The sequence below is a fragment of the Podarcis muralis genome, chromosome 3, assembly GCF_964188315.1.
Source record: "Podarcis muralis chromosome 3, rPodMur119.hap1.1, whole genome shotgun sequence".
Taxonomy (NCBI): Eukaryota; Metazoa; Chordata; class Lepidosauria; order Squamata; family Lacertidae; genus Podarcis; species Podarcis muralis.
Genome location: NC_135657.1, coordinates 52,414,737 through 52,427,187, shown reverse-complemented (window position 1 = coordinate 52,427,187; position 12,451 = coordinate 52,414,737). Strand labels below are relative to the sequence as shown.

At 43.4% G+C, this 12,451-nt stretch overlaps 1 protein-coding gene across 9 annotated transcripts in view; it reads right to left on the bottom strand.

Annotated features, from left to right (window-relative positions):
• The window catches only part of AGPAT4 (1-acylglycerol-3-phosphate O-acyltransferase 4), a 64,910-nt gene that overhangs the window by 28,811 nt on the left and 23,648 nt on the right, over positions 1-12,451 (bottom strand). For 5 of the 9 annotated variants that reach the window (XR_003705943.2, XR_013392211.1, XR_013392212.1 and 2 more), the window contains exons 1-2: positions 10,556-10,628; positions 5,330-5,565 (exon numbers count right to left, since the gene is read on the bottom strand). Coding sequence is in view for 3 of the 9 variants with exons in the window: in XM_077925848.1 (XP_077781974.1) it covers positions 5,330-5,507 (178 nt within the window). In the remaining 6 variants the exon portion in view is untranslated. Of the gene's footprint in view, positions 1-2,172; positions 3,002-5,329; positions 5,566-7,521; positions 9,668-10,555; positions 10,629-12,451 lie in introns of those variants that run through there. The other 4 variants (XM_077925849.1, XM_028723842.2, XM_077925850.1 and 1 more) reach the window with 4 other exon arrangements.

Here is a 12,451-nt window from a genome sequence, read left to right as displayed (position 1 = left end):
AGCATTAATTAAACCTTATTATTTACAGTAAAACCTTCACTACACATGGGATGGAGTGGAGGAGATGAGCATCTTCAAAACCAACACAATCCAGGAGCTTACTACCACTGACTTCAAGTAAAGGTTTTAAAGAAAGATATCAGATTGCCCAATTTCCTGTCAGATTATTGAGGATACACACTTTAGCTTCAAGCACAACACTCATACAGTGGTACCTCAGGTTACATACGCTTCAGGTTACATACACTTCAGGTTACAGACTCCGCTAACCGAGAAATATTGCTTCAGGTTAAGAACTTTGCTTCAGGATGAGAACAGAAATCGTGCTCCGGCAGCGCGGAAGCAGCAGGAGGCCCCATTAGCTAACGTGGTGCTTCAGGTTAAGAACAGTTTCAGGTTAAAAACAGACTGAGGTACCACTGTATATTGAGATGAATAAATGATTCTGTAATAGCAGTTTTACCTCCAAGTTCATGAGCAACACTGTCTTATAAGAACTCACAGGGAAAAGTAGAGAAAGAAAGAGAGAGACAACTTCACAGAGTTAAACTAGGACAGCAGCCTAATTAGCCGACATAAATTATCTCAGCTATGTTGAACAATTTAGATACATTTGAAGAGCTGGCCTCTTTTCCCCATCCCTTAAGCCAGAATTAATGTGGCATAACTAGAAAATAGATCTTGGAAGTTGCCAGGCTATTTTTTTTCCAATTCCTTAAAACAGCCAAATAAACCTTTTCAGAAGATTGCACAAAGTGGGACATATGTTTGCTCCAATGACAAATATTTTAAGCATTCTGCTAACCTTTCCTTACTACCTTAAGGGAGGACTGGCTGAGTTTTACTACTCTCCAGCTCTGCCACTTCAAATGTCACAAGTAACACCTCTAGACAAAACATGTACTGCTGTCATGCCTAGCCTAACTTGTTTCTTCAGCATGAATGGCTCTACATCTACATAAAGAAATTTACCCTGAAGAATTTTCCATTTTGGTTGTTCCATTTATGTCATGTAGTATGACAGGTACTAGAATGTGTTTTAGAGCACACAAAGGAGATTCCCATTTGCACATAACTTCCAATATTCTAAAAGCTTTGGAGCTCCATATTTTATTACCCTGTTATGATACGGAGAGAGACATTTTATGTAAGCCAAATCGTATGCTGGGCACACCCTTCCCATTCCCCAGAAAAACTACCATTTTCATTAAAAGCTTCATCTGGCTGGCTGCAGACATCGCCTGAGATCACCGCTACACTGAGATGGAAAACGTTTTCATAGCAACATCCCAGCAATTGATCTGAAAATAGCTATTTCCAGAGAAGTCAACCAGACGGTATTGTGGGGAATACGGTATATGCTACATATTTTCAGTATCTTTTCAAAATACACACACACACACACACACACACCAGAAGACTATAACTGGGATAAAATACCGTTTAGGAAATCTCATTCCTGATGCTACAGAGTTTGAGAGAGAGAGAGAGAGAGATTTCAAAGTCAAACAGAAGGGAAGGTACAAAATGAGAGAGGGACAGAAAAGTTCAAATGCTTCCCTGAAAAATAAAGGAACACCAATCCAGTGTTATATCAAACAGGCAACCTCACAAAGTTGGTTACAGCGTGTGTGGTGCTGATAACACCAAGGCTGAGGGTTCGATCCCCTTAAGGGGTCGCTGCATATTCCTGCATTGCAGGGGGTTGAACTAGATGATCCTCTGATTCATAAGCCCAGAGTCATTAATACACACACACAATTCCTCTCCCTATACACACCAATGCTCTTACTTGCTTAGAACACAGGTGCTTACACACATTTCTCCCTTTAACCCCAATCCACCTCCTTCCTTTCCACCAGCATAAGATTGAGGCTGATACCATGTTGGGATGCATTGTCACTTATCACAGCAATTCCCCCCAGTTTGATAGTTTAGGGTAAGGTAAAGGAACCCTGGACGGTTAAGTCCAGTCAAAGGCGACTATGGGGTTGCGATGCTCATCTCACTTTCAGGCCGAGGGAGCCAGCATTTGTCCACAGGCAGCTGTCCGGGTCATGTGGCCAGCAGGACTAAACCACTTCTGGTGCAATGGAACACCGCAATGGAAACCAGAGCACATGGAAACACCATTTATCTTCCCGCCGCAGCGGTACCTTTTTATCTACTTACACTGACATGCTTTCTATCTGCTAGGTTGGCAGGAGCTGGGACAGAGCAACAGGAGCTCACCCCGTCGTGGGGATTCGAACCACGACCTCCTGATCAGCAAGCCTCAGAGCTTCAGTGGTTTAGGCCACAGCGCCACCCGCATCCCTGATAGTTTAGGGCAGGGATCAGCAACCTTTTTCGCCAATGGGCCGGTCCACCGTCCCTCAGACCATGTGGGGGGCCGGACTATATTTTGAAAAAAAATATGAACGAATTCCTATGCCCCACAAATAACCCAGATATACATTTGAAATAAAAGTGCACATTCTACTCATGTAAAAACACCAGGCAGGCCCCACAAATAACCCAGAGATGCATTTTAAATAAAAGGACACATTCTGCTCATGTAAAAACACACTGATTCCCGGACCATTCACGGGCCAGATTGAGAAGGCAATTGGGCCACATCCGGCCCCCGGGCCTTAGGTTGCCTACCCCTGGTTTAGGGTAACCCCCATGCAGTCATGTAATCAAGATTAGCCACCATAAGGCAAGCAGGAGTCTTGCTGAGCTAATTAAGAATTGGTTTTTTCCCTTTATGTTTCTTTATTTCCCAATCCCATTTAAACTAGGGGCTTATTAGATCCTCCTGACTCCATATGCAGTAGGTGAAACCCTATTTTAAACACTTACCTTGTTATTTAGCACTAAATATATATCCAAAGGCTACTGAAAAGGAGGCAGAAGGAAGGCAAGCAGAATGTCAGTGTTTTAAATGCCCACACCTGGCGAACTTCAGTCAGAGATCAAGTCCTCTCAATCACTAAAGGCTTCCAAATCTAACATTTAGTTTTAACCATGCCAATATACAAATATAAGCTCAAATGAAAAAGTAGTCTACCTAATGCCAAAAATAAAACATAGATAATTTGAAAAAACTATAACATTTTTCAACTAAGGTGTGTGTAGAAGAGGTCAAACGGGAAAATAACAATCCTCTCATTTGTGCAACAATGTCTTTTTCTTCTCTATTAACATTACAGGCACTGTTATGTTTCCACAATAAGGAAATCTGATATGCACTCACAAACTGAAACAACATAGAAAAATAGTCCTTGCACCACTTTAGATTTCCCTTGCCATTTTCTGGATCTAAGCTTGAGGAGAGAACTTTCTTGGGTTCTTCAGTATTTGCTTTGGATTTTACTTTCCACATAACATGGTTTCGACTACAGACTTTGATTCCTCATCGCTTACCCACAGACTATAAATTACCTATGAATAGGTTAAATAGCACCATTCCCCGACTTACAACACATAACAGAGTCTCCATTTCGAGCTTCGTATACAAAAACTTCATTCAGCATATTCTAATATTCTGCCATCAGTATTTAAACAGCCATATGTTACATTATTGTGAGAGATAATTTTGATACTTCACATCTGCTAAAGACTATTCCCTTTTTATTGGTCAACTTAACTATTTGTTTAACCATTATTCTACTGGAGTTTCAAAAAACCTGTTGCAAAAATTATTCTTTTTACCGTCACTCCCTTTTCTATTTTTTCCTCCTCCAAGGGCAAGTATTCTAAACTCTCCACTCAGCCCCTGGTTAAGACCAAGGAGCTTTGCCATTCACTGGAGAATGATTTCATTGCATCTATCCAAATGTCATAATTTGTACAGTGTAATTTGATCCCGAGATTTAATAACATCCCTTTGAAGCACACAAGAATAGCTATTGGCATCGTCTTTATTTATTCAGAAAGAAAATTAGGAACCAAGACAACTAACACCCGCGCCACACACACACACACACACACACACACACACACACACACACACTATCCCTTTGGTTCTCTTAGAAAGGCAAGCACACCTGTCATCAAAGCAGGCTGTGGGGGAGAAAAATCACTCCTCTGAAAGTGGCCACCAGGGAGCCCGATACCCGCTATTGAGATTATTCACAGACTTCGGCTCTTGTCTGTCTCTCTAGAGACAGACTGTTTCAGATAGAGGAAGAGTCCCTTGAGTTCAAGGTTTCTTTGGGAGCGGGGGGGGGGGGGAAACAGGGCATTTTTGAAAGCAGCCAATTCAAGACTCATGCAACTAGAATGTAGGCTGCCATTTAACCAGTTAAGAGACTGTGAGGTAGTTGTGTGTGCCCCCTGGTTCCCACCAGCTTCTCTTTGTGATAAAATGGTTTCAAACCACTTTTGCTGTTTCCATGGGCTGGACATATCTTGTGACAATCTCTTACTTTGCTTCATTAAAGCTATCACAGAAGATAGAGTTTGTTAGAAATTTAGCATTGCTGGCAGCCCACAACCTATCTCCTAACTAGGTTGTTGTTTTTTACAAAAAGGAAATTTTTGAACTGCACAGTGGTATGTGATTGTAACTCATGTGCATAGTACATGCCACTCACAGACACTCTGCATGGACGCTTTGTTACTTACAGTCGTTCTGTGACATTTAGAAGCCAAAAACAGAATGGCAGAAAATCCTTAGAACCTGGAATTCAACAACAATTATGCAGAACAGTTTCATTTTTCTAATCCACTTGTGTTTGAAACATAGACTGAAAAGCCCTCATTGTGCAAATCTGTAGAGATGTATCCAGTTGGAACCCTCTGCCAATAACAAAGGTTTGCATGAGTAGAAAGGGGAAGCTGCTCAATAATATATACTTAGGAAATTGAGGAGAGCAGAGTGTGGGAAGAAAAGAAGCTCAACTATCTGCAGCCTAACCATTAGAGACAAAAAAACACAAGCTCTGTTCGTCCAAGGGAAACCCAAAAGCGACGATAATGTAATTGCTCAGTACTTTGTGATATTTTATATGGCTGTAACAAATGCAGCTGTATTAGTCTTTGTGGTATCCAAAGAAATTCATCCTGTGATTTGTAGAAGTTATTCATCACTATCTTCATAATCACAGTAAAACTTGGCACCGTTGCTAAACTTGGAAGACACTTCTACATGGCTTTTGTGTGTGCCACAATCATGTTATTGATTTAGGAACAACTAGGAGATTCTTCCTCGCCCCCCCCCCCCAAAGTAGGATGAAACATATGTCCCAACACACATCTGGCAAAAGCAACATGGAATGCTTTACGCATTTAAAATTCACCCTCCCACAACACAACAGAAATAAAAGGTATAAAAATGTCTTACGGCTTGAAATGCAATAAGCCAGCTTGCAATTGACCTTCCTGAAAAGTTGCTTGTTGAACGGCCAGAGGATTAATGTGAAGAGTTGAATGAAGTTGATTATCAGTCCCGACACTATAAATACATAACTGATAAGGAGGTGGCAAATGAATTGAGACTTCAGAAACCCAGCGATGTCCATGATTTAAGGCGGCAATGCAAAGCCTTCAGAAAGCAATCCAAACAATTCGGAAAGTTAACTGCAAAAAAGATGAGAAAACTTTTTTTATAAAAAGGTTAAACTCGTGTTACTGTGATGAATCCAACTCTTTTCTACCCAAGAGCAGCAACGTATTTAATGTCACCCTCACAAAAAGCAAATCTCACAAAATTAACATTAGATGATACATAGCAATATTGGGACCATGTCTGAAATGTAGCACTACTTATGGGGTAGTCTATGGTCACTGGGTCATACCCTTCTTTGATCCTTTGATCTTGATTATATTTTAGGGTCCAACACACATTCCAGATTATAGCAGGGGTTGATTTTTTTTACAGATGAAGGGAAATACGGGAAGTATAGAAAGCAGCTATATAAAGCTACATTTTAAAACTTTGCTCATTAAAAAAAGATAAGAAAATGTGACATTTTCCAGACACACACACAAGGATAGTAAAGGTAAAGGGGCCCCTGACCATTAGGTCCAGTCGTGGCCGACTCTGGGGTTGCGGCGCTCATCTTGCTTTATTGGCCGAGGGAGCTGGCGTACAGCTGGTCATGTGGTCAGCATGACTATGCCGCTTCTGGCGAACCAGAGCAGTGCACGGAAACGTCATTTACCTTCCCGCAGGAGCGGTACCTATTTATCTACTTGCACTTTGACGTGCTTTCGAACTGCTAGGTTGGCAGGAACACACAAAGATACATGTTACTAATACCCTTAATGGATGCAGGCCCTGTTAAGAGGTCACTGCATGCGTTTTGATAAAGCAGACAAACATTTTCAGAACATTTGCTCTTAGCTGCCAATGACACAGTGCTGACAAGACCAAAAAGGAACACCTTGAAAAAGCACTTTAAATTGGTTACCTCTGCAGACTCTAAAACCTTGGATAGGAAATATATGAAATAGTTTAAAATATGATCTATTTCTACCCTTTTCCCATTAAAGCTCCACTTCAGAAACTTGAACATAGAAATGTTGCCATTTCCAAACAATAAGTGTTAAAGGAGTTTGGGTCCCCCCCCCCCATCTGAACACCCACAAGGGGATCATGTTTACTTTCTATAAGAGCTGCACAACACTCCCTATTGCTTTATTTCCAATGCTAGCTCTTCATTTCACTTTCAAGGTCAATACTGTGAGCACCATGTGCTTCTTCCTTTCCTTTCCCTCTGCTGCCGTGCCCGATAGAAAGACATGATGCTTCTTGACAGATATCAGCAGAAGGTTATAGCTCTTAAAAGATATTTCTAGAGAGACAAACCCAGAATGTTACAATAAGATTTATTAAAACTTACTTATGAGGGTAAAACCCTGTTCTCTAAGTACCACCTATTTTATCCTTTTAGCAAACTTTGTCAAACAAAAACTTTGTGGCCTTTGTTAATATACACCATCCACAGGTAATGCTTGTATTACTTGCAAATTAAAATAAATTTTGTTTTGTACAAAACATCTCTCTCTCTCTCTCTCTCTCTCTCTCTCTCTCTCTCTCTGTGTGTGTGTGTGTGTGTGTGTGTGTGTTGGCACGCATGCAGGTAGTTAGCCTTGGGACCAGCACTGACTGTATTACACCAGTTCCAATCCTGCCTTTAGGACCAAGTCCAGAGAATAGCATTGCCTTTGAGCCTCCTGGTAGCTACACAATGGGGTGCTGTAGGAGACTCTCTTATCTCCAGTGCTATTTAATATCTACATGAAATTGTTGGGAAGGGAATGATCATTAGGGAGTTTCGTAATGATATCATATTGCTATCAGTATGCTGATGACACGCAGTTCTATTTCACCATAATATCTTAATCGCAGAATCATATAATTGTAAAGTTGGAAGGGATCCTGAGGGTCATCTAGTCCAACCCCCTGCAATGCAGGAATCTCAACTAAAGCATCCATTGCAGATGGTCTTCCAACCTCTGCTTAAAAACCTCCAAGGAAGGAGAGTCCACCACCTTCTGAGGGAGTCTGTTCCACTGTCAAACAGCTCTTACCATCAGAAAGCTCTTCCTGATGTTTAGTCAGAATCTCCTTTCTTGTAACTTGAATCCACTGGCTCAGTTCCTACCATCCAGAGCAGGAGAAAACAAGATTGCTCCATCTTCCATGAGATATTTTGAGATATTTGAAGATGGGTATCATATCTCCTCTTTTCCAGGCTAAATAAACCCAACTCCCTCAATCATTCCTCATAAGGCTTGGCTTCTAGACCCCTGATCATCCTAGTTGCCCTCCTCTGCACATGTTCCAGCTTCTCAATATCCTTCTTAATTTGTGGCACCCAGAACTGGACACAGGACTCCAGGTGGCACCCAGGCATCTTCACTTGGCCACAAGTGGCTGATAGCCAGGTGCCTGGCTAATTTTGAACACTGCTAGCAATGCCTCGCTGCTGCCTCACACCATGCAGTAGCCCCTCAGAAAAATAATCTATGTTGGACTTGTGGGGCAGAATCAGGGGTGCTTGCTGCTGGCAAGTGGATTTATGGAACCCTGGGCAAGAAGAAGATTGTATGCATTAAGCTTGCCATATATATTGGACAAAGAGCTTTCTGTATAAAGACAGCTAAAATAGGAAGCAATTTAAAAGCAGCTGTCATGCATGCTCTGATGAATGGTGATTTGTTCAATGCTATATTGAGGGTGGGGGGTGAGGGCTGTTGTTGGCTGTATATGGCTTGGTGTGTGTGTGAATATACACACACACAATATTAAGGTTTAGTATTATATATGGTTAGTCTTCATCTGATAAGAAGTGAGAAAAATACAACTTTTAAAAATAAATAAGGTACATTTTGCAAGTCCACATCTACTATTCCACCTAGAGGACATGCTCCCTGGGCTTTTTTAATGGAAAAGGTTCAGAAAATGTCATGGACAAAGTGTGCTGCATCTCTACAAACATTGAAGTCAGCCTGATCCAAAATCATCAGAAGCAATAAAGAACAAAATACCTGTCAGGCTTATACATCAGAAAGCTTGAAGTCGCTTAGGCCAACAAATTTCCTGGGAATTAACTAACCTCAGCTCTTCCTCAAGCTGAATGTTTCAAATAGATTCTGTCTAGAATAGGGAGTAAGAAGGAAGCTGCCACAATATTTCCCTAAATAAATGTATACTTCACAACTATCACAAGCCCACTCTATAAACTTCATCATTTTCATATGCAATCTCCATTTAAATAATGATGACGATGTTCGGGACAAAAGCTAACACCTGTCATAAGACCATAGATTCAAAAAAAAGTTCAGCTTGTAAAGAAAAAAAAGGTAAAAATAGACACTTTTTAATAAATAGCAAACTACTTAAGCAGACTAGTTTTAATAGCAGACTACTAAAGATTGCATTTATCTATCCATTATAACACCTTACATCCCATTGAGAAGATGAAGTTTTGGCAAACCTCACAGGAAAAGCCTGTGGATGTCTAACTACCGATTTTTAATAGTTGTTAAGTGATGGAGGTGTGACATGACCACTTTTAGGTATTTTAATGTCAAGCTTAATGTCCATCACACACAACTCTGCCCCAAAGAACAGCAAACCCCTGCACTATCAACTTTATGTGACTGGTGAGTAAGTTTCTCTTCCATGAATGCTCACACAACAATAAATAAGTAGCTTTGCCACTTTTGTTACATTTTACAAAAAATGCTGAATAAAAGTATAAAAATGCCTTACGATATTTTTTTTAAAAAAACACAGAAAGACCAGTTTATAAATATCCACAAAACATACTCTTATCCTTGCCACAGTTGGAATCTTTCACACATTTGCAGCTATGGGTCAATACAAAAGGGGGGAGGATGACAGGGGGGCTTCCAAGCGTTTTCAAGATCAAAACCTTTCAGTGAGAAACTAGCTCTTATGGAGGTATAAGTAGATCCAAGCAACAAATAGCAGCAGCAGCGCTAGTAACAGTAACTCACACTCTTAGAAATAAGGCTACTTACAAGAGTATCCTTCTCTCCTTGTTTGTACATGTCGGACGCAAATGTTATTCTGTAGAACTGCAGTCCCCAATGGACCTAAACATCTGCTCCAACAGCTGTGTCATCACCTTAGTCTAACTCAGGGAGAGGGTTAGTGGTCCAGCAGTTGTCAGTGGACTGCAACTCCCATCATGCCTGATCAGGGGCCAGGGGTCTGGGGCTGAGTCGAGTCGAGTCGGGAGTGCAACAAAATTTGGCCAGCCACAGGTTCTTCAACCCTGGTCTTAAGCAGCACTAGCAAACATTCTGACAGAGGCAAGGGAAAGCCCCTTCATTCAGGCACAACTTGACACACAGGCAAGCAGCAATTCCACCAGCCATTTCCTCCCTTGGCTGTAAAATGTAGAAGCGACGATCTGGGGAGAGACAGGCTGCGTCTCCTTGAGCACCCTGTTGCATTTCATCAGCCAAAGCTCATTATTTTAGACAACCACCACCTCCCGTTGGTGGATGGCAAAGCAACTTCAGCAAAGCGGCCGTCCATAGAATGTCACAAATGTCTGCTTTCCTGGGCAACCCCGTTCCCTCCCCCACCTGCTCCTCACCGAACGTGAGAAGGCAACCAACGCGTGTCCGACCTTGACACAAACGCACCCACCCGAAACACACAAGGGACCTTGCCGGGTGTCATTCTGAAGTCTATATGGTGACGATGGTCTGGTGTTTCTATGGAAACGGGGAAGAAGGGAAGCTGGAGCCGAGCATGCTGCACGGAGCACAAGGGAGCCAACATGTAGCAGGAAGATGCTCGTTGCCTCCAGCTGCCCGGCCTCCCCCCGCCCCACACAATGAATGGGGATAAGGGGTGTTTGGTAGGGGGGACGCGGGAGAAGAGAAAAATCCCACTAATGCGAGCGAGGTCTTTGCACGGACGCGGCCGGTTCCAAAGCACCCAAACCCGCTCCCTCCTGAGACCTAAGCAAGCGACTTGCATCCACTGGAGACGCTTCTGCGCTCAGAGAGGACCAGGGCTGACGCCCCCGTCCCCCTAGTTCCCCAGAAGGAAGCTGCGAAGAAGAGTTGCCGGGACACGTACCTGGCGCAAGGCAGCCCTCGGCATGGGCGCTGGGCGAGAGCAAAGGCGGGACACGAGCGGCGAGGGGAAGGAAGGCAGGCTCCGCCCTCGGGGTGGGGCCCTTCGCAAAAGGAAAACAGGCTCCTTCGCGGACGCTCCGCTCGGTCACTTCCTTGCAAAGCGGCAGAAAGAGGGAGAGAGGAAAAAAGGGGGCTGCTTCCCGCCAAAGGGGGCTGCCCCGCCAAACAGACACAGGCACCCCCCCCCCTAAATACACACTTGGCTTTCAGCTGTTGCAGAAGCCAGTCTCCTTGGTGGAGCATCTTTTCCTTCCCCTCTGCTAAGACACACACAGCTCTTGCAGAAAGAGCCTCGTGTCCTGCTCAGAGGAGCGAGGCCCCCAAATTAGATCATTATTCACTGAAATGAAACATGGCTCGTGAGTATTACAAACTGGGAAATGTCCCGTCCCTCCCACTACCCATCACCTGGAAAGTTCATCAACAAAAGGAAACAGATTTAGAGCCCGACCATTTCTCAGAATGACAAATCTCTTTGACTACTAGGAAGCTAAAAGTGCTAGCAGGTGTGTGGAAGGTTTTGGCTCTGGACATCAGATACAGCCCAAGACCCCAAGCCAATGTATGGTTACTTGGAAGTAAGTCCCGCTGTGTTCAGTAGAGCTCACACCCATAAATGTGTGCAAAAGATGGCCACATTAAAGGTAAAATCTTCAAGGGCCCCTGGTGGCTACACTATGAGGTGCCGTATGGGACTATCTTTTCTCCAGTGCCAATTAATATCTACATGAAGCTGCTGGGAATGGTCATTAGGAGTTTCAGGGCAAGGTGGCATCAGTCTGCTGATGACAGCTCTATTTATCCGTAATATCTGAATCAGGATAATAAAAATTATTTAAGACAAAACAAAACATCTGAATCAGGAGGGGCTGTGCATTACAATCACTGGACAATTGCCTGGGCTTGGTGGTGAAATTGATGAGGAAAAGCAAGCTGAGCTTGAATCCTGGCAAGATGGAGGCACTGCAGGCAAGTAGTAGTAGAAGAAGAGTTTGGATTTGATATCCCGCCTTTCACTCCCCTTCAGGAGTCTCAAAGCGGCTAACATTCTCCTTTCCCTTCCTCCCCCACAATAAACACTCTGTGAGGTGAGTGGGGCTGAGAGACTTCAAAGAAGTGTGACTGGCCCAAGGTCACCCAGCAGCTGCATGTGGAGGAGCGGAGACGCGAACCCGGTTCCCCAGATTACGAGACTACAGCTCTTAACCACTACACCACACTGGCTCTCAAGTACAGGGCTGACCCAAGACATTTTGGCACCTGAGGTGAACCACAAAATGCCCTCTTCCAGCGAAGAAGTGGTGAATGAAGAGCTACATCAGGAATAATGGGGGTAGAGGAAAGATCTCCCTTAGGAACAAAGGTGGGAGGAGACCAGCGTTGCCTCCTATTCATCAAGAGGCAGCCTTGGGGGAGTTGCAGAGGAGGTGACAGATCCTGCCTCCAAGGAGCATGCACTGGCACTGCAGGACACAGTTGTGAAACTGCACCTAACTATAGAGGAATATGTTTGCTTATTTTTATTTGTCATGGTTGGCAAATGTTTTGTTTGACTTCTGTGGGTATTTTGCTGTCACTCTCAGGGCTATGAAACATAGACTAGGTTAAATATATGCATATGCAGCAGTTCTTGTCAACAGATTGTCTGCAGTGTGAGGGGGGCAATGCAGGGGGCCCAATCCACATACAGTGTCCTGGGTCCAGGAAATCCTGCTTGTATCCCTGGGTACACTCTGTTTCGCCAGATCTCCCTTCCCCACATGGCACAGGACCCATGGTACGGCTGAGAGCTGTCACAGATTCTAATAATGATACTCTAATTTAAAACTATGTAAGT